This window comes from Eulemur rufifrons, chromosome 14 (assembly GCF_041146395.1).
Source record: "Eulemur rufifrons isolate Redbay chromosome 14, OSU_ERuf_1, whole genome shotgun sequence".
In the NCBI taxonomy this organism is placed as follows: Eukaryota; Metazoa; Chordata; class Mammalia; order Primates; family Lemuridae; genus Eulemur; species Eulemur rufifrons.
In genome coordinates this window covers 11,120,568-11,141,366 of record NC_090996.1, presented here as the reverse complement: position 1 = coordinate 11,141,366, position 20,799 = coordinate 11,120,568, and the positions used below count along the sequence as shown (strand labels likewise).

Below are 20,799 nucleotides of genomic sequence, written 5' to 3'. Positions count from 1 at the left end.
CCTCCTGTTTTCATAAATACAGTGGAAAGTGTATGTAATAAAGCTTTGCCCCAAAGTGTTTATAGTCTTTTACATTGTAACCTGATTCCTTCTCTCTATAACCTATTCTCCAGCTCTAAATGTTTCTAATAACTGGTAGTGAGAATTGGGTTGTAGTGGAAGTATGTAGGTCATGAGAGATTTGAGAGTAGCCTGTGGAAGTGATCTAAATCCAAAAGTAGTTTCCCCCCATAGCATTTCTGTTTGATTCAGATTCAAATTCAATTTATAAAGAGAGTATGGGTAGGGATTCCAGCACTTGGGGTCAAAGAAAGGTAATATACTTATATGTCAAGAAGTTAAGTCTGAGACATTTAATAGAGACAGAGAGAGATCAAAGAGTGGAATCCAAGAGGATAGCCTTAGTCATCATCCAGCAAAGAGTAAAGAATCTAGTACCTTGGAGCAGAATGACATGCTGGTAGGGTGAGAGATTCTTTCAACAGAGCTCCTAGGAGAGGTCAGGCTTCCAGTAATGATGGGGGTGGGGTGGGGAACCTGCAGCCTCAAGACCATATGTGGCCCTCCAGATCCTCTAGTGTGGCCCCTCAACTGAATCCAAACATTACAGAACAAATCCTTTTGGAAATAGTACAAGAGTGAGTGAACTTGAAGATAAATCAATGGAAATTATCCAATCCAAAGAAGAGAGTGGGAAAAAGATAGAAGTAAAATGAACAGGGCCTTAGTGACCTGTGGGACAATATCAAACAATATAACATGCATTTTATTGGACTTCCAGTAGGAAAGGAGAGAGAGAAAGGATGATACAGAATAAATTTGAATAACTCATGGTCAAACATTCCCAATTTGGTGAAAAACTTAAACTAAACAAGGAGCTTAATGAACCCTAAACAGGATAGATACAAAGAACATTATATCTAGCTAGACACATTATAGTTAAACACCTGAAATCCAAAGATAAAGAGAAAATCTTGAACATACCAGAGAAAAGCAACACATTACAATAAGGGAAACAACTATATGAATGAGAGTTGAGTTCTTACCAGAAAAAAAAAAAAAAAAAAAATGGAGACCAGAAGACTGGAATAAAATACTTAAAGTGCTAAAAACAATAAAAACCTTTAAAGTGCCGAAAAATAAACTGATAACTAAGAATTCTACATCCAGTGAAATTATCTTCTAAACTTGAAAACAAAATAAAGACCCTGTCAAATAAACAATATCTGCGATACATCATACCCAGCAGAACTACAGTACAAAAAATGCTAAAAGAAGTTCTGGCTGAATACAAAAAGGAAAGGGGAGCAACAGAAGTGGTAAATATATGAATAAAAACAAAAGACTCTTATTTTCTTCTTACTTTATTTAAAAGACATAGGATGGTTTAAAGCTGACATTTTAACACGTATTTTTAGGATTCTAATTTATGTATATGTAATATGTGGGACATAGAGAAAATAATGGAACTATTTCAATGTATCTATATTTTACATGAAGTTCAATAATAACTCTAAGGAGAGTACAAAAAATTATAGATGGTATTATATTATAATCTCTATAGAACATTTATTAAAAGATAATGCAAGTATATTGCCCCTGCCCCCCAAAACCTCATATGTCTGTCTTCTCAGTTCTCTTAACTCATCCTCATTCCCACAAGGATTTTTTGTTTCTGGAATGGTGGACTGAGTAGATACATAAACAGATCTGTTTCTTTCAGATTATCTTACACCACCCCTTTCTGTAGTGTGGCTTCCAATTCTCCTGATTAGGAAAATGGGGAACCTAGTGATCTCCATAGATGCCATCTTTCTCCCCAGGTTCCCCTCTCTGTCTGCAGTGAGAATTGCTCCCAGGAGTCCAACCAGATCCCCTGCCCTCAGTGGCTCCACTGCTGCTTTGATTGAAGACCATGCCCTGAAGGGCAGTATTCGGACTGCCCCCCGCCCTCGCCCCGGGTAAGAACATTCAGGGAACCAAGCTGCTGTCTTCTCTCCATGTGGACTCAGATTCCTTCTCCTCAGTTTTGTTTGATTTACTTTCTGATATTTGCCAAAACATTATTCACATCACAGAATTTCAGAAGAATCTGAATCCTAACAAAATATAAAAGGGCTCTATATCCATGACCATAAAAATGCCATAAAAATATTTGTCACATTAAACCCCCCCCCTTCCCGGACACACACACTCGTGTGCACCCCCCACTTCCCGCATCATGGTCTGGCAAAGTGGTTTTCCTTAGCAAATCTATTACCCTGTCAAACAGGTGTGGAATCAAAAGTTTTGGTGCTTAGTATTGACTAATCTTGTGAGTATCTACAAAGTGCAATATACTTCTTGGATTCACAATTGGAAAGGGAAGGTTAGAGGCTCACTTGGTTCCTTTACCATAGCTGATATTATTCATGGTCATCAGAATCCTTGGTAATTGAGAATTTTATGGCCCGCTGGCTTAACAAAAACTCATATCTCCAGATTCAAATGCAATTCCTAATATTCTCCCCAGTCTCATTAATTTATATCATTTGTTTTAAAAATTCTTGTAAGACTGGTTCAAATTGTATTTGATGCTTTAAGACCACATATAATGTCCAATGCAAGGCTATGAAAACTTTCTCTTAACTTCCATTGCTTTCTCAAAACCTTCCCCTCTAATTTGAGTGGAATATTCTGATGCTAAGTTAAAATTCTCTTCTCCTATCTTCGTGGTATCCTCTAGTATCAGTCAGATTTGCTGTGCAACAAATAACTGAAACCGTATCATTGGAGACAATAATCATAAGTTTATAGATTGCCTATGTGATTCTGTTGCTCTGGAGCCAGCTTTGTGGATCCCCTTGGGCCTGGTCATGTGTTTATGATCAGCTGGTGTATTAGTGAGGGGCTGGCTGTTCCAATAGGGCCTCAGCTGGGATGACTTGTCTCTCCTTCATGTGTCTTTCACATTACAGCAGTCTAGATCAAACTCTTCCTGATGGTGGTGGCAGGGTTCTAAGAGAGAGCTAACCTAGGCATGTTCTCTCAAGGAAGGCAGAGAAGCCAGAAAGGAAGCAAAAAACATGCAAGTGCTTTTCCAAATTTGTACTTGAATCCCATCTGGAAACATCCCATTGGCTCCTAGACATGGCAGAGCCTGGAGTCAGAGCAGGATACAACTAAATGTTACAAAGCAAAGAGTATCAATCCAGGGAGACCATTAATCTGAGCCATGAATGCTATCAATCTACCATCCCTCCTAAAGAACATTACTGGCTTCTGGTAGTGTAGAGGTGTTTTGTTTTGTTTTTTTGAGACAGAGTCTCATTCTATCACCCTGGCTAGAGTGCAGTGGCGTCATCATAGCTCAGTGCAACCTCCAACTCCTGGGCTCAAGCGATCCTCCTGCCTCAGCCTCCTGAGTAGCTGGGACTACAGGCATGAGCCACCATGCCTGGCTTGGTTGTACAGAGTTTAGATTGAAAAGTCCCAACCGTTGCTGTTAGCCAAGGAAGCAGTCCAGGTCCAATGAATCCTGTCTCCATAGACAGCCTTGGTTAGCCCACATATGTCTCCCTTGTGTCTGCATTCTCCTTCCAGGAAAGACTCCAGTTACTTAAGAAATAGAAAATCTGTTGAGGTTTGGTTGAAAATCAATTTCCAGCATGGATTTCCTGAGAATGTTTTCTAGTCCTGAGCACATCACTGAACTGTCCAAATGCTTCGTATGTTTGGTTTGCTGCTTGACACAGACTATCCATGACTCTACAAAGGCTGTGAGGCTTATCTCAAAGTATTTTCTGCAACATTCAGCTAACTTTGAGGTGCAGTCCACAGCATCACTAAGTCATGCAGGTCAATTTCTACTCTCTGCATCATCTTTTACCAATATGGCAGTCACATGGTGATTACCCACAGGAAACACTTCAAAGCTTGTAAATTAATCTGAACTCCTGCTGGGTTTTGCAGCTTAAGTCAAAAAATCCCAGCCAGAAACTCCAGAAGGTAACTTGGATTACAGGGGGAAAACTAGTGAAATTTTCCTTGTGTGTCACTAAACTGCCCCTCTTCCATTTTGATTTCCATGCTGACTTCCACGTGCTTCTCTCTGCCTCCATCCTCTCGAATCAATATGTGTTTTCTTGGATCTTATCTTTTAAACTCCTGTGTGGCACTCAGGGACTTCACCCAAAATACAATCACACTTGCGAGATGCTGCTTTAGCCACACTACCCATTCTTAAAGTAACATGTTCCTTCTCACCTCAGGACCTTCTCACATTCTGTTCTAGAATTTTCTACAAATATTCTTACCAGTTCTTCATTTAGCATCTCGCATTGATAATAAAGATCACAGCTTAAACATCACCTTCTCATCAAAGCTTCCATGTGGGGCCGGGCGTGGTGGCTCACGCCTGTAATCCTAGCACTCTGGGAGGCCGAGGTGGATGGATCGTTTGAGCTCAGGAGTTCGAGACCAGCCTGAGCAAGAGCGAGACCCCATCTCTACTAAAAATAGAAAGAAATTATATGGACAGCTAAAAATATATATAGAAAAAATTAGCCGGGCATGGTGGTGCATGCCTGTAGTCCCAGCTACTCGGGAGGCTGAGACAGGAGGATCGCTTGAGCTCAGGAGTTTGAGGTTGCTGTGAGCTAGGCTGACGCCACGGCACTCACTCTAGCTCGGGCAACAGAGTGAGACTCTGTCTCAAAAAAAAAAAAAAAAAAAGCTTCCATGTGTTTTAATGAGTTTTCTTATTTAGGTATGCTAAGGCCAACAAGCAGGTGACAACTTCCATTGAAGAGATAGTTTATCTCTCAACGGTTTCTGAATTTACAAGGGTTAAGTGTTTTAAAAACAGTATAATAAAATTGATACTAAAGCCTTAATGTAAATTGCATGAAAATAAAACTACAAACCATTCTAACTTATAAATATCAAATGTAAAAGTACTAAATTAAATGGCCAACAGAATCCAGCATCACATTTAAAAAATATATTATGACCAGATGGCGCTTATTCCAGAAATGCAAGAATTGTTCAACATTAGCAAATCTATCAGTATATATAAGGAGGAAAAAACATATGGTAACGTCTATAGGTATGGGAATAAAACTTGAGCGAGGGCCAGGCGCCCTCTGCGGCCGGTGATTGGTCCCGGCCAGGGGGCGTGTGCGTGAAACACCAGCCCGCCGCTCTCTTCGTCCCACCAGAGAGTTGCGAAACCTCCGCAATCCTAGAGGGAACGCGGGCCGGGACGCTGTGCTCGCCGCGCGCCCCCGGGGCCGGCGAGAAGCTCAGAGGACGCCGGGGAGGCGGAGCCGGAGCCGGGGATCCGTTCTTTCCCTCTAGTGGGGGTTAGCGGAGCGGCGCGGCCCGGACAGAGGCCGGATCAGGCCCGGGAACCCGAGAGGGGAGCCCAGCCCCGGGGCTGCCGCAGGTGGAGGCAGCGCGGCGGAGTGTCGGAGGCGCCAGCAGGTTTGGGGAGAAAGAAACTAGTGAACTGGGGGGAGTGGGGGCCGCGGGGGAGCCGCTGCGGAGAGACCCCTGGCCTTCAGGGGACTCTGCCGAGCTTGCACGAGGCCTCTCGGGGCCTGTGGCACCAGCTTTTGAATACTTTCGGCGGTGTCGGGTCTTCAGCAGCGAGGAGGAACAAAGTCCGAAGGATGAACGTCTGGGTTACGCTATTGTTTGGTTTTGTTGTAGGGGAAAACGAGATGAGATGATACAAGTTTAAGGTGTTCACACCGTTGTGAAATAACATTTTAGTTAAAATCACATCACATCAACGTTTTAAGAGTTTATTGTGCATACAGAGGAACAGCTGGTGAACTGTTAAAACGCACCTTATAAACCATAATGAGGAAGTGTAGCGATAATTGGCTATTATAAACTTCCATTCCTTTTAGGACCAGGAGAGCTGTGCAAGCTTTTCGTCTGTGGCTAATTGGTTCACTTTTATCATGCCGACAAGAAAAAAGCTGCAGCTTCCTTCCTGGTCAGAACAGCATTTTGATGAAATCAGGATATTTTAAGTTTGTGTTCCGTGGCTGTGATGGTTGGCCTAGGGGTATACACAAACGTGGCCTCCGTGTGATTTTTCATTAACAAGACTGACTTCCAAATGCATGGTCTTCACAGTAGATGCTCAATAAATACCATTTAGAGAATGAAAGAAAGGAGGCCTGTGTCCCAACCTTGGAGCCATCGATCAGGACAGTTTTTGAAGTGCCTCTTTGCTTAAGAGGGAGGGAGTCTTCTGAACAGTGTTTTCAGGGAAGGTGAACTGCGTGTGAGAGGCTTTCATTAAGATGAATTTGCATAAAGATTCATCCTTAGTGAGAAAGTAAGTCCGTTATTGTTAGTGCTGTCAAATCTGGTGAGTCCTTCCAGCAAATGACCAAACTAGAGGGTGTTTGAGGGACCCCAAAACACATGTAGAGGGGCTTGTTAGTGCGTGGAGATCGCAGTGGGAGCAGGGAATACGTAGTAGTAGATTTAGAAAAACAAAGAAATAGCCTATGGGACTAACCGAAATGACCTTAGTTCCTGGAGCGCTAAATGGCTAGCTAGACTTGGGTAGGGGAATCAAGTATGGAGATTAATGTCTTCAGGCCAAGCTAAACTGATGGCTCCAGTGACAATGGGAAGAAAAGATAAAACCTATTTATTATGTAGGTGAGTTTATTTGCTTGATGAGAGTAAAATGAAGTTCATTGTAGAACTAGGAAAATACAGAAAAACACATAAAAAAATGAAAATCACCTGTATCTCATCCCTTGTGTACTCCCTGTCAACCTAAATAAGAGACAGAGGCTTTCTAAAAGAGGAAAATATTTGGGAACAGAGTATTGTATTGGGATTTCGCATGCCATAGTAAACTATGTGTGTATTAAGGGAGGTAAAGGAAAAAATAAGGAGGATTATATAATTGTTTTGAAATAATTATCCTCAGCTACAAAGATCAATAACAAGGGTGACGCCAGTCAGAGGTTGGACAGGTAGTTGCAGGGTAGATATCCTTGCAAAAGTATTTTTTGTGTAAAGTTGTGATGGCCTTTGTGCAAAGTTGTGGGTTTTTCATTCTATTATGACAGTTTCTGTTATTAGTCATACAGGCATGAAAACCCTCTCTTCATGGCCTTCCTTGGCTCTGTCAGAGTTTTTGTTTTGTTTTCTTTTCTTTTCTTGTTTTCTTTCTTTTTCTTTCTTTCTCGCTCTCTCTCTCTTTGTGTTTTCTTTCGACCAGGTCTCGCTCTGTCGCCTGGCTAGAGTGCAGCAGTGGCATTGTCATAGCTCACAGCAACCTCAAACTCCTGGGCTCAAGTGATCCTCCTGCCTCAGCCTACCAAGTAGCTGGGACTACAGGCGTATGCCACCATGCCTGGCTAATTTTTTCTATTTTTAGTAGAGCCAGGGTCTTGCTCTTGCTCAGGCTGGTCTTGAACTCGTGAGCTCAAGTAATCCTCCCACCTCAGCCTCCCAGAGTGCTAGGATTATAGGCGTGAGCCACTGCACCCTCCAAATCACACACGCCAAGTCAGGGCAATTAGTGTGCCCATCACCAGAATAGTGTTCATTGTAGCCAGTAGGAAAGTTTTTACCCTTTCTCCCATCTCCCCTCCCCCATTATTGGTTTCCAATGACCTTTACATTTCTTTGGCCCATGTGTGCCATCGTTTAGCTCCCAATTATTAGAGCCTACCTGTGATGTTTGTTTTTCCATTCCTGAGATACTTCACTTAGGATAATGGTCTCCAGTTCTATCCAAATTGCTGCAAAAGACATTTTTTTTTTTTTTTTTTTTTTTGTTGAGACAGAGTCTCACTTTGTTGCCCAGGCTAGAGTGAGTGCCGTGGCGTCAGCTTAGCTCACAGCAACCTCAGACTCCTCGGCTTAAGCGATCCTCCTGCCTCAGCCTCCCGAGTAGCTGGGACTACAGGCATGCGCCACTATGCCCGGCTAATTTTTTCTATATAGATTTTTAGTTGTCCATATAATGTCTTTCTATTTTTAGTAGAGACGGGGTCTCGCTCAGGCTGGTCTCGAACTCCTGACCTTGAGCAATCCACCCGCCTCGGCCTCCCAGAGTGCTAGGATTACAGGCGTGAGCCACCGCGCCCGGCCTGCAAAAGACATTTCATTCCCTTTTATGGCTGAGTAGTACTCCATGGTATATATATATCACATTTTCTTAATCCACTCATGAATTGATGGGTACTTAGGTTGATTCCACATCTTTGCAATTGTGAGTTGTGCTGTGGTAAGCATTCCGGTGCAGGTGTCTTTTTGATAAAATGACTTCTTTTCCTTCAGGGATATACCCAGTAGTGGAATTGCTGGATCAAATGGTAAAGTCTACATTTATTTCTCTGAGGAATCTCCATACTGTTTTCCATAGAGGTTGTACTAATTTGCAGTCCCACCAAGAGTGTATAAGCATTCCTTTTTCTGCATCCATGCCAGCATGTATTGTTTTTTGACTTTTCAATAATGGTGATTCTGATAGGGGTAAAGTGATATCTCATTGTGGTTTTAATTTGCATTTCCCTGATGATTAATGATGTTGAACATTTTTTCATATGTTTGTAGGCTATTTCTCTATTTTCTTTTGAAAAACTTCTGTTCATGTGTTTTGCCCACTTTATAATGGGGTTGTTCATTTTTTTATTTGTTTGAATTCTTTGTAGATTCTGGATATTAGCCCTTTATTGGATGTATAGTTTGCAAAATTTACTCCCCTTCTATAGGTTGTCTATTTACTCTGTTGGTTATTTCCTTTGCTGTGCAGAAGCTTTTTTGTTTAATTAAGTCTCATTTGTTTGTGTCATCTGTGATTTCTTTCATCAGTGTTTGGTAGTTCTCCTTGTAGAGATCTTTCACCTCCTTGGTTAAGTATATTCCTAGGTATTTTATTTTCTCTGTAGCTATTGTAAATGGTATTGAGTCCTTGATTTGACTCTCAGCCTGACTGTTATTAGTATATAGAAATGTTACCTTGAGTCTGTGCAAGTCCTTGTGAGTTAGATGTGTTTGTTGGAGAAAGCATATGCTTGGCGTGTGTTTTTTCATCCCTTCAGCCTGTCTGTGTCTTTTAAGTGGGACACCAAGACCATTCATGTTCAGTGTTAGTACTGTTATGTGGGATACTGTTCATCGTGTTGGATGATACCTTGTTTTGTTTTCCGTCTTGTGCTATTGTTTTACAAGAGCTGTGAGCTTTAACTTTGGGGAGTTTTACGTTGGTGGGTATTTATTGTGCTGTTCCACGTATAAGGCAGTTCTAAGTATTTCCTGTAGGGCAGGTCTAGTAGTGACAAATTCCCTTAGTGTTTGCTTGTCTGAAAAAGTCTTTATTTCTCCATCTTTTTTTTTTTTTTTTTTTTGAGACAGGGTCTCACTCTGTCACCTGGCCTAGAGTGCGGCAGTGTCCTCATAGCTCACTGCAACCTTCTGGCTTGTAAGGCTTCTGCTGAGAACTCTGCTATTAGCCTGGTAGATTTTCCTTTGTAGGTCAGTTGTTGCTTTAATCTTCCTGCTTGTAAAATTTTCTCCTTCATTTTGACCTTGGCCAAGTTGATGACTGTCTTGAAGATGTCCTATTTGCTGTGAATCTTTCTAGTGTTTGATGACCATCTTGTATCTGGATATCTGAATCTGGTGATACCAGGGAAGCTTTCCTCAATATTTCCCTTGAATAGGTTTTCCATGCACTTTGCTTTTTCTTCTCCCTCAGGGATACCTATAATTCATATGTTGGTTCACTTCACTTAGTCCCATATTTCACTGAGTAATTATTCATTATTTATTCTTTTTTCTGCATCTTTGACTGACTGGGTTAGTTGGAGAGCCTTGTCTTTAAGCTCTGAGATTCTTTCTTCTGCTTGGTCTGGCTTGTTGTTGAAGCTTTCTGCTGTATTTTGAAATTCCCTAAATGTCTCTTTCATTTCTGTTATATCCTTTCTTTTGTTGTCTATCTCTTTAGCAACTTTTCCATTTTTTTTTCATGTACTGAAATTAATTTTGGTTTCTTTGTGTTGGTTTTCAACTTTCTCTTCAATCCTATTCATCTTATTTGTCATCCACGTTCTGAATTTGTTTTCTGGCATTTTGACAATTTCCTTTTGGTTGGCGTCCATTTCTGTAGATCGATTGTGATCCTTTGGGGGTGTCCAACTGTCTTGTTTTTTCATGTTGCCAGAGTTCTTTTCCTGGTTTCTTCTCATCTGAAACCTCTTCTCTGAGCTCAGGGCAGATAGGCTTGTGGTGCACCTGTTCTCCTTTGTTGGGAACTCTTCCTCCTTAGTGAGGAGAGGTCCCTAGATGGCGCTTTTGTGATGTACTTTGGAAGACTGATCCCGCAGTGGAGAGGTGGATGCACTGAGAGCCTGTCGTGCAGCTGTTCTGTGTTTTCCTGTTCCCCTGTGATTGTCACAGTCCAAGCTGGTGCTAGATGATCTTCATGCAGAGTGGTAGGTTGTTCCCCAGGCTGCTGTTGGAAGGCTTGGTAAGTCCCTCTCTGGTGGGGGCTAGCAGAGCGATGCCGCTGGGGACAGAGCCCCGATCAGGCCCGGGAACCGAGAGGGGAGCCCAGCCCCAGCCCCGGGGCTGCCGCGGGTGGAGGCGGCGAGTCGGAGTGTCGGAGGCGCCAGCAGGTTTGGGGAGAAAGAAACTAGTGAGCTTGGGGGAGTGGGGGCCGCGGGGGAGCTGCTGCAGAGAGACCCCTGGCTTTCAGGGGACTTTGCCGAGCTTGCACGAGGCCCTTTGGGGCCTGTGGCACCAGCTTTTGAATATTTTCGGCAGTGTCAGAGCTCCCTATATCAAGGGAGTTGGCCGTTATCACTGTGCTTGGCAGATACTCAACGGCAGGCAGAGGAAAGCTTTATAGTGAAAAAAGGGAAGGCTCGGTGTGCCCTGTTGGGAGGTTTTTGGCTTGGGGAAGCTGGCTGACTGGATTACCTAGGTGAACCAGAAGGGGGCATCCTGTGTGATTGCCAGGGGAGCATATTTGACTTTGTCCTGTTGGTTCTAAGTAGAAGGGGGCTGGAGGGCAAAAATTTGGGTGAAGCTGGCAGTTACTGAGCAAGTCCTGATTTGGGGCCCGTGGCTGCAGAGGCTGTGGTTTGGCTTCCAGAGCTGGTGGCTTCAGGTTGTAGATCAGAGTTCTATTTTTATGTGTGGTCTCCTGTTGTCCCTTTGTGTATGTGGCCTCTCAGTGAGGTGCTGTAGGACATGCTCTGGGGAGGAGGGCAGGGAAGGACAGGGCCACAGGTTCCCTAAGATAAAGCTTTAGAAATTGATCTAGCTTTCGAAATTCCTAAAAGACTATTGTAGTGGCTCATTCATTTCATCACATGTTCCAACACCAAACAGAGTGACTTTGTATTAAGTAAGTTTTGCCTGTGGGCCCCACTGGAACTCCTGGTGCCTGGTCTGCCCAGCGAGAGGGCTTCAGTGAGGGCTGGCCTTACCGGTTATCTTTTTCTTCCTCTAGCCCAGCCCGGCAGCCTGGATCCTACCCCTTGTCAAAGACCAGGCCATGGAAGCTGTGTTCCCGACAGCCGGGTGGAAGGTGAGCTGTGGTTCCTCCTCTGCTTCCTCAGTATACTCACTGCTGCCAAACAACTCCTTAGCTCAGGTTGAGCCACCTTTATCAATTGGGGGAATTTTCCTTCTTAGAACGTGTGATGTAAAGAGCTTAAACTCTGGAGTCAGGGAGGTTCAAGTCCAGGCTCTGGTTTCCATGTGTTCCCTTGAGCGGGTTACATAAGCACTCTGGCTCCCATTACCTTGTCTGTAAAATGGGATCCTCAGAGTGCCTGACACCAGGAGTTGTGAGGATTAAATGAAATGCAGCATGCGCAGCCCTTTCCATAGAGTCTAGTTGCATGTCGGGACGCTAGTTGCTCATTTTGTGTCAGTAAACGTTACTGTGTACCTGCCGCTGTATTCTCCAGGTACTGTCTTAAGCGTTGGGAGATGAACTCTTACCTGAAGGAGATTACAATCTGATTGGGGAAGGGGATATATAAAGAACTCCTTATAATACAGGGGACAATGGAAGGTCAGTTATTGAATTTGTAGCATTAAGGAGGGTGATTAGAAGAGGCTGAGTTTGACAGGAAGGAGACAGGTTAGGAAGCTGTAGCGGCGGCTGTTGTGAGAGGCAGCTGGGGACAGGCTGGGGTTGGGCTGCAGCAGCTTGCCAGTGTTGCTCCCGGGAGGCCACGTGCTCTGGGGCAGCATGAAGCTCCACCTGCCTTTCCCTGACAGCCAGAGAGTCTGCTGGCGGGAACAGCCAGTGATCTTCCGTTCCACCCTCCTGTGCATCCTGTACTCTCCACCCACAGGCAAACTCTCCCACTCATGTTGTAAGACTCAACTCCAAAATCATCTCCTCTGTGCAGTCTTCTCTGCCGCCCCCTTCCCTGTGTTCCTGAGTAGGTGGTCTCTGGGGGGCTTAGAAGAACAGCTTCCGAGGATAGGTGGAGGTATAAGCTGGATGGTGGGGTGTGGAGTGGTTGGGAGGTGAGTGTGTGGTGTTCTTTCCAGAGGTGGGTCCGTAAGGGAAGGAGAGAGGGTGGGAACGAGGGGAAGTAAGGGACAGGGACATCGTTATAAAGATGGGGAGATTTTAGCATTTTTCCTGGCTAAGAAGGAGCCCATGGACAGGGGAATGAGGGTAAAGATACAGACAAAGAAGAGTCATCGTAGTTGGAGTAAGATCCTGGAGGAGATGGAGAGAATGGAGTTGGAGGTAGAGGTAGAGTGATTTCTAGGAGAAGGTGACCTTCTTCTTCTAAGGGAGGAGACAGAAGGGATGGGTAAAAATTTGTGTATTGTCTAGGGGAGTGTGGTGGGAGGGGAGAGGAGTTGAAGAGCGTGTGTCACCTGAGACTCTGGAGGCCCCATTCATAGAGATTTGATGGAAATGAGGTCCTCTAGAATTAAGCAGTGCACAACCTGAGTAGCAGCATTCTGTGGCCTCAGCAGGAGCTGTAGCCCTTGTTCATTTTATTATTGGCATATAGGATGAAGGCTAGCAACTTATGGTGCTCAGTAAATGTTTATTGAAGAAAAGAGAATGATAAAGGTGTAGAATACCAATGTGAGGATTGTAAGAGAAAGAATTTTTGAGGAACATGCAGGGCTCTGCTACAAATGTACAGAGATGACTGTTTGGCAGACGAAGCCATTTGATTCCCCAGCACTTGTTAACCTTGATATAGGTGCAGGGAATGCAGACGGTTAACTAGGGCAGCTGGAGGACACTGCAGGACAGCTCTGGCAAAGGAGGGACATTCAGGACAGTGATGAGAAAGGGACTGAAACCGAAGCTGTAGAACTCAGGTTTGATGAGGGGAAAGAAAGGCGTATAGGTTGAGAAATTCGAGTGTCTGTCCACAGAGGGGACCTAAGTGAAGCTTCTCAGGACGGGGGTGGGAATTTCCATTCCGGATCACTTATTCATAGAGAATGTTTGCCCTTTCCCTGCACATGTCCTCTCTGAACCCACACGGTGTCTTGTGAGAACAGGCAGTGTGGTGGACAGCCGTCAGGCCTCTCTGCTCCAGGGGCTGCCGTGTCCTGGGAGTGAGGGTGAGGCACCTTCTAGCGTAAGCCCACAGGAGTGGACCGCACAGTTAACTGCAGATGTAAACTCCTACCACGTGCACTGTGCTGAGACGTCTGTTTACCCGCTCTGGCTGTGCCCTCCACTCCTGCACTTTGGTCTATGTCATTTATATTCACCAGTGATGGGCTCTCTTGACTTCTGGCTCCTGGTTGGCCCTTGGCAATGGGATGGAGGGATCAGAGGACAGGGGGCAGGGGACCAGGGGCCTGGAGGAAATTGAGGTTGGGTGTCTGTTCCCATAGCTCCCTCCCTGCCAGGCAGTATGATTGGGGTAGCCGCATCCTCTACAGCCCTAGCTCTAGTCCTGCTGCTGCTCCAACAGCTTTCTGGATTCCAACCGCCTCCCCTATCCCACCCCTGCACACCTGGTGGGTGATGCTTCCCCAGGACAGCCAGCACCTGCTGCCTCCGTATTCCTTGTTGACATCCATGGAGCCTGTGCATCCCCTTGTAAATAGCCGGCATAGTAATCTGTCCGCAATGACCTTATCTGTTTCCTGAGGGAACCTGGGGCAGAAGAAGTAGATTATTGGTGCGATTGTATGGAACAGGGGCTAGCAAGCTGCCCTGGACCTGTTGGGAAAGTTTTATTGGAACACAGCCATGCCCATTCACTTACCTAACGGGTATGGCTGCTTTTGTGCTACAGCAGCAGACTTGAGGAGTTGCAGAAGAGACCAAATGGCCTGAAAAGCCTAAAATCTTTACCATCTGGCCTTGTGGCGGACAAGTCTGTTGGCCCTGTGGAATGGAAAACACAACATGTCTGGGCTGAGGGCCAGCAGGTCTGAGTGGAGCCCTGTATCTATTCCTTATGAATTGAGTGACGTTGGTCAGGCCACTGTACCCGAACCTCAGTTTCCTCACTTGTGGAATAAAAATCATCGCTCACAAGTTATTGTGAGAATTGCAGTTATAATTATCAGCCAATTTTTCAGGAGTTGCTATCATTTGAGGATGTGGCGATGTACTTCACCAGAGAGGAGTGGGGCCACCTTGACTGGGCTCAAAAGGACCTCTACAGAGATGTGATGCTGGAGAACTACAGGAACATGATCTTGTTGGGTAATGACTCGGCTTGAAGTCAGGGCTTTGTCTGTGTGTTCTGAGTGTTTGCACAAGTCCTCATTTCCTTATCTGCATTTCCAGAATCAGAAAAGGCTGTGAAAGCCAGGAGCTTTTTCATAACTCACTTGGCTACAAACCCTGACCTGAAGTCACCTGCCAGTGAAACCTGATTTCATCCCATAGGAAACAATTTATTGTCCTTATTTTTCCACCTTCGTGTGCATATGTATGTACCTAGCCTCAGAAATACAGTGTGTGTGATTATGGGCTCAGCTCCAAACCCTATAGGGGATGCTACATTTTATAAAACATATATACCAAGTCACCTTTCTGAAGTCTGGAAAAATTCTGAATCCTGAAACACATCTGGCCCCAAGGGGTTTCAGTTTGGGGACATTGAATAGTTGTGTTTTGTGTTAGGGGTCAGAGGCACTTACTCTGTTTTCCACTCCCACCCCATCTTCCACATCTTCAAGACCTCTAGGAGTTGAAAAGATTATGGGCCATTTAGGTTCCAAAGGCTCACTTCTCATGCTCTTGAAAGTCTTTTTTCTTCTCTCTGGAAATGGGTAACTTCCTGTTTGCAAGACTAGCAAGTGCCCAGAAAATGATTTTAAACTGACTTCATTTCTGAACCTTCACTGTTTCCATCTTTCTAGGAGCTTCCTTTGTCTTACTCTGCTGCAGAGTTTCCCATTGTGGGAATTGCTTCATTAAATATTAATAGATTTCTTTCTGGGGCTCTATGTTTGATCTCCGCACTGACACTCTTGGCAGAGTCTTGATCATCTGTTATGTGATCATCCACTCACTTCTGGATTTTTTTAAATGTTAATTTTCCTTTTATAAGCATTACAAAATGCTCAAGTATCCTCAGGACATGAAAAAATAAAAGTATCATAAGAGCATTCTTGAATACATGGAAGGTATGGAAAACTATAAATGGAAGGGAGAAATGTTCAGGGGTACCACTGTTAATATTCTGGATATTTCCTTCCAGTCTTTTTTCCCCCCCCCATGGTTTTACAAAAGTAGCTGAGCATAGTCTATGTGTAATTCTGTTATCTGCTTTAAACTTAACATTATTTCATCAGCATTTTCCCCCAGATAAAGTAAATGATTGTAATATAATTCCATTGTATGATCCATAATATTATTTCATCGTTTTCCCATTGGGGGACATTCAGCTTGGCTTCGTTTTTGTTTGTTGGTTGGTTTGTTTATCATTTGCCCTATTACAATGTTCCAGTGGATGTTTCTGACTGTAAATCTTTATATGAATTTCTGATTATTTCCCAAGATGTATTCCCAAAACTGGAATTTTGGATTTAAAGGGTCCGGCAGTTTAATCTTTATGGATTATTAAGTGATTTTTTTTAAACAAAATTTCTGCTATTTTGGATATCAAATAGTAGCATTTGAGAGTGCTTCTTTTACTATATCACTGTACTCCTTTAGAAATGTTACTAGTGCTAAAAGTAGTAATGCTCATTATAGAAATTTTGGAAAATACATCAGTGAATAGTTAATAAAAGTCACCCAGAGGCCCATTGCCCAGAAATAACTCCTGTTTACATTTTGGTTTACTTTTTCCTAACCACCTCTGTGTCTACTTACCTATAGGTTGAGCATCCCTTATCCAAAATACTTGGGACCAGAGTGTTTTGATTTTGGATTTTTTTAGATTTTAGATTCTTTAGGATTTTGGAATATTTGTATATATGTAATGAGATAACTTGGGGATCTGACCCAAGTCTGAACAACAAATTCATTTATGTTTCATATATACCTTTAAACACTTAGCTTGGAAGTAACTTTATTTTTCCTTTGGGGATGCTGAATCAACTGTGTGTTGTGCACCTGCATTTTGACTGCAGCTGACCATAAGAGGTCAGATGTGGAACTTTCCAAATGCGGTGTCATGTCAGTGCTGAAAAGCTTTTAGTTTTTGGAACATTACAGATTTCAGAGTTTTGGATTAGAGATGCTCAAACAGTATTTACTGCCTTATACACACACATATATATACACACATAGTTTTTGAAAAAATTTCGATCCTACTATCCATGAGTTTTGTAGTCTGCTTTAAAATATACAGGGAGCATTTTCCTATTTTAATAAATATTTGAACACAATGATTTTTATTATCTACCTAATACTTAAGCCTTCATCGCATTAATGTGCAACACTTGATTTAATCATTCCCTATTGACATTGTGTTTACTTCCAGTTTTATGCTGTTAGGACACTGTGCTGAACATCTCTGGTATGTTCGTCTTTGTCCCAATTGTTCCTTAGGCTATATTTCTAAGAGTGAAATGACCATATCCAAGGGTATGAACATTGTTCAGGCTTTTAGTAAAGATTGCCCAATAAGTACAAAGACTGTGCCGATTTCTGTTCTCACCTGTCCTTTTGATTACTGCCCATATCTCTGCTTGCCCCTGAGCCCTAGGACAGCTCCCTGTAACTCACTAACAGCCACATCCCATTTACTTCTGCCTGAGTAGGATTTCAGTGTCCCAAACCTGAGGTGATCTGTCAGCTGGAGCAGTGGGACGAGCCCTGGATCCTGGATCTTCCGAGAGCTGGCAATAGGAAGGCTTCCAGTAGTGCTTGCCCAGGTGGGTGAGGAAGAGACCCAGGCAGGTGGAGTCAGGAAGAGGAAGGGCAGTCATGGTCACGGAGTCCTCCTGTGGGCCAGATACTGAGCCAGGGGTTGGGCATGTGTGATCCCACTTCTTCATCCCTGCTGCCCTGTGAGGGTGGGAGGAAGATCAGCACCCCCCTTCCCCGAGGAAGCAACTGAAAGACAAAGACATCTCTCACACGGTTAGGAGTGGACAGTGGGATTGGACTTCAGGTCTGCAAAGCTCGTCCTCTCTCTCTCTCCCCTGCAGGATAAAGTGCTTCTGAGGCAGCTGCTCTCGTGTTTTCCAAGTGACAGCTCTGAGGCCACCTAGATGCTCCTTTGTTCTACTCTTTTTACTTATCCTTTCTCTCTGCTGTCACTTCTTCCCTTGCTTCATTTTGCTTTTCATTTTCCCTCAGTATTTCTTGACATATCTACATTTTCCTACTTACTATGTCCTGATGCTGCTTCAACTGTTTTTCACATCCCTCTCCTTCAAGTTTTCTCAACCTGGACACTAGTGACATTGTGGGCTGATTGATTCCTGGGGGTGGGAGATCTGTCCTTTGCATTGTGAGATGTTTAGCAGCATCCCTGGCCTTCACCCACTCGATGCCAGTAGAAACCCCCAGTTGTGACAACCGAACATGTCTCCAGATACTGTCAAAACCTCAGGGGGCAAAATCATGCCCGATTGACACCCATTGTGCTAGTCAGTTGGCTTTGGCTCTGCCTCCTTCTGGTTCTTTTTCTGTTCCATCCTATACTTTCTCATTTTTAAGGCCTTGTTTCAGCCAGAAATATTAAAAACATGCATCTCAGGGCATAGGATGCTACCTCTCCAACATTTATGTGACCCTCCTGAGTACCTGGAGTGAGTTGTTTTTCCAATAACGGTGATGGGTTTGTTCTCTTGCTTTCTGTGCCACATACTCGTGTTCATTTTCCGTGGGCTTGTTGATGCCAAGAGCTCTTTTTATTATGACAGTGGACAGTCCTCCGAAATTGAGAATTGGGGCCTCTTGAGTCTGAGGATGTAAACAAGTGAGCACTTCTTAGCTTCATTTGATTATCTTATATCCTAACAGTAGGTGCTTTTCCTTTTTTTCCTCTGCAGTGAACAGGTCATTTACATCTTTTCTTGTTGTCTGTAAGGTTCTGAAGCCAGGTACGAGATGACAATGCTAACTCCAAAGCAGAAAGTTTCCGAAGATTTAGAGTCATATGAGATGTCAGTGGTGATGCAGGAAACAGCCAAGAAACTTTCAGAAAAGTTGCACAAATGTAAAGAAGTTGTGGACAGTTGCAGGCTTGCCCTTCCTACTGGTGGTGTTGACTACCACAAGGGATTCCTTCAAAACCTTAACCTTCTTCAAGATCAGAATGCTCAAGTAGGGTGGAAGCAGGGCAAATATGATGAGGATGGGAAACCCTTCGATCAAAGATCTTTGCTTTTGAGGCACGAACAAATTTTTACAAGAGCAAAATCTTACGAATGCAGTGAATGTGGAAAAGTCATTAGGCGTAAGGCATGGTTTGATCAGCATCAAAGAATTCACTTTTTCGAGAATCCCTTTGAGTGTAACGTGTGTGGGCAAGCCTTCAAACAGCGATCAGCTCTTATTGTCCATAAACAGTGTCACCTGCAAAGCAAGCCGTATAAATGTCCTGACTGTGGAAAGTGTTTCCGTCAGCTCGCGTATCTCGTTGAACATAGGCGGATTCATACCAAAGAAAAACCCTACAAATGTAGTGAATGTGAAAAAACATTTAGTCAGAATTCAACGCTTATTCGACATCAGTTAATCCATAGTGGAGAAAAACCCCACGAATGCCTTGAGTGTGGAAAAGCCTTTGGTCGGCATTCAACGCTTATGTGCCATCAACAAATTCACAGTAAACCGAACACCCATAAATGCAGTGAATGTGGACAATCCTTTGGCCGGAATGTGGATCTCATTCAGCATCAAAGAACCCACACGAAGGAGGAATTCTTTCAATGTGGAGAATGTGGAAAAACTTTTAGTTTTAAGAGGAATCTTTTTCGACATCAGGTTATTCATACTGGAAGCAGACCCTTTAGATGTGACATATGCGGAAAATCTTTCAAGTGGCACACAAGCTTTATTAAGCATCAGGGCACTCACAAAGGACAGATGTCTACATGATATTAGCTGGAACTGATACCATTTAACGACTAGGACTTACCATGTACTGCAAGTGTGTATAACTTGATTGTTTCATGAAATGCAATAAACAGAAATGAAATGGTTTTTCTTTGGAGACCCTCTTTTTGTAGCCAAAGTTCTGCGGTAGCCAAGAATTACTTAATAGAAAATGTTAATAGGCTGTTGTGTCTGCTCTCTCTGGAACCCTTTATACCCTCGTTCTCCCCAATCTAGTTAAGGCAGAAGGGAGGCATAGAAGCTTTACCTTGTAGTCCTCTAGGCTGGGGACCGTTTCATGCATTGTAACAACTTAAGAATGCCTTTCCTGGGTTTCATAGAAAAATGACCTGCTAATGCGTAGACTTAAGACAGACAAACTAAGGGCTACTCGCTAGTAAGTGGTGAGGAGGAAGAATTGCTAAAATTTATCCATAAAGTAAAATTAATGTGCTAGTAGATTCTAGTAAGAGTCCAAGTCAGTGTTTGTAGCACACTCTGTGGGTGCCCTGCCCATGTCCCTCCAGCCTTACTCCTTCCTGTAGGCTTCATCTGACTTGCAGTGTCTGCACCTCTTGGCCTGTCGGGTAGTAACACTTCCTGGGAGCAGCTCTCAACCAGCCAGTGATTGGAATTTTTTTTTTTTTTTTTTTTTTTTTGAGACAGAGTCTCACTCTCTTGCCTGGGCTAGAGTGCCATGGCATAAGCCTAGTTCACAGCAACCTCAAACTCCTGGGCTCAAGCCATCCTGCCTCAGCCTCCTGGCTAGCTGGGACTACAGGCACACGCCACCATGCCCAGCTAATTTTTTCTATTTTTAGTTGTTTGGCTAATTTCTTTTCTATTTTTAGTAGAGACAGGGTCTAGTTCTTGCTCAGGCTGGTCTCCAACTCCTGAGCTCAAGCAATGCTCCCGCCTCGGCCTCCCAGAATGCTAGGATTACAGGTGTGAGCCACCGTGCCTGGCCCGATCTTAGATTTCTAGCCTCCAGAACTGTGAGAAAATACATGTCTGTTGTTCAAGTCCCCAGTGTACAGTATTTTGTTATATCAGCATGAACAGACTAAGACACCCTTTACAATCTAGGGGTCAGAGATGGCATATGCACATTCATTGTATGTAACAGTTTGCATGGTAAGCCTAAAGGTAGTGTTGGCTATGGTCTGAATGTTAGTGTCCCCACCCCCAGATCCATATGTTGGAAACCAATACCCAATGTGATGGTATTAGGAGATGGGCCTTTGTAAAGTGATTCACCTTCAGGAATGGTATTAGTGACCTTATAGAAGAGGCTGTAGTGAGTTCCCTTGTCC

The 20,799-nt window shown here is 43.7% G+C and overlaps 1 protein-coding gene across 4 annotated transcripts; it reads left to right on the top strand.

The window, feature by feature from the left end:
- Nucleotides 1-5,319: 5,319 nt before the first annotated feature.
- On the top strand, nt 5,320-19,603 carry ZNF789 (zinc finger protein 789). 4 transcript variants are annotated; one of them, XM_069486514.1, is made up of 5 exons: nt 5,320-5,463; nt 11,480-11,557; nt 14,560-14,686; nt 17,200-17,313; nt 18,477-19,603. In XM_069486514.1, the coding sequence occupies exons 2-5, from the start codon at nt 11,525-11,527 to the stop codon at nt 19,487-19,489; spliced, it is 1,287 nt and encodes a 428-aa protein (XP_069342615.1). In that variant the 5' UTR covers nt 5,320-5,463; nt 11,480-11,524; the 3' UTR covers nt 19,490-19,603. The 4 variants fall into 4 exon arrangements, with proteins under 4 accessions (XP_069342615.1, XP_069342614.1, XP_069342616.1 ...); XM_069486513.1 differs by lacking the exon at nt 5,320-5,463 and adding an exon at nt 10,103-10,640; XM_069486515.1 differs by lacking the exons at nt 5,320-5,463; nt 17,200-17,313 and adding an exon at nt 10,103-10,640.
- The last annotated feature ends 1,196 nt before the right edge of the window (nt 19,604-20,799 follow it).

What these genes read in the sequence shown, in the direction of transcription:
- ZNF789 (XM_069486514.1), top strand. Translation starts at nt 11,525, where the DNA reads ATGGAAGCTGTGTTCCCGACAGCCGGGTGGAAG. An exon ending in CAGGAACATGATCTTGTTGG is followed by an intron (nt 14,687 to 17,199) that starts GTAATGACTCGG and finishes CTGCCTGAGTAG; the next exon opens with GATTTCAGTGTCCCAAACCT. An exon ending in TTCCAGTAGTGCTTGCCCAG is followed by an intron (nt 17,314 to 18,476) that starts GTGGGTGAGGAA and finishes GTTGTCTGTAAG; the next exon opens with GTTCTGAAGCCAGGTACGAG.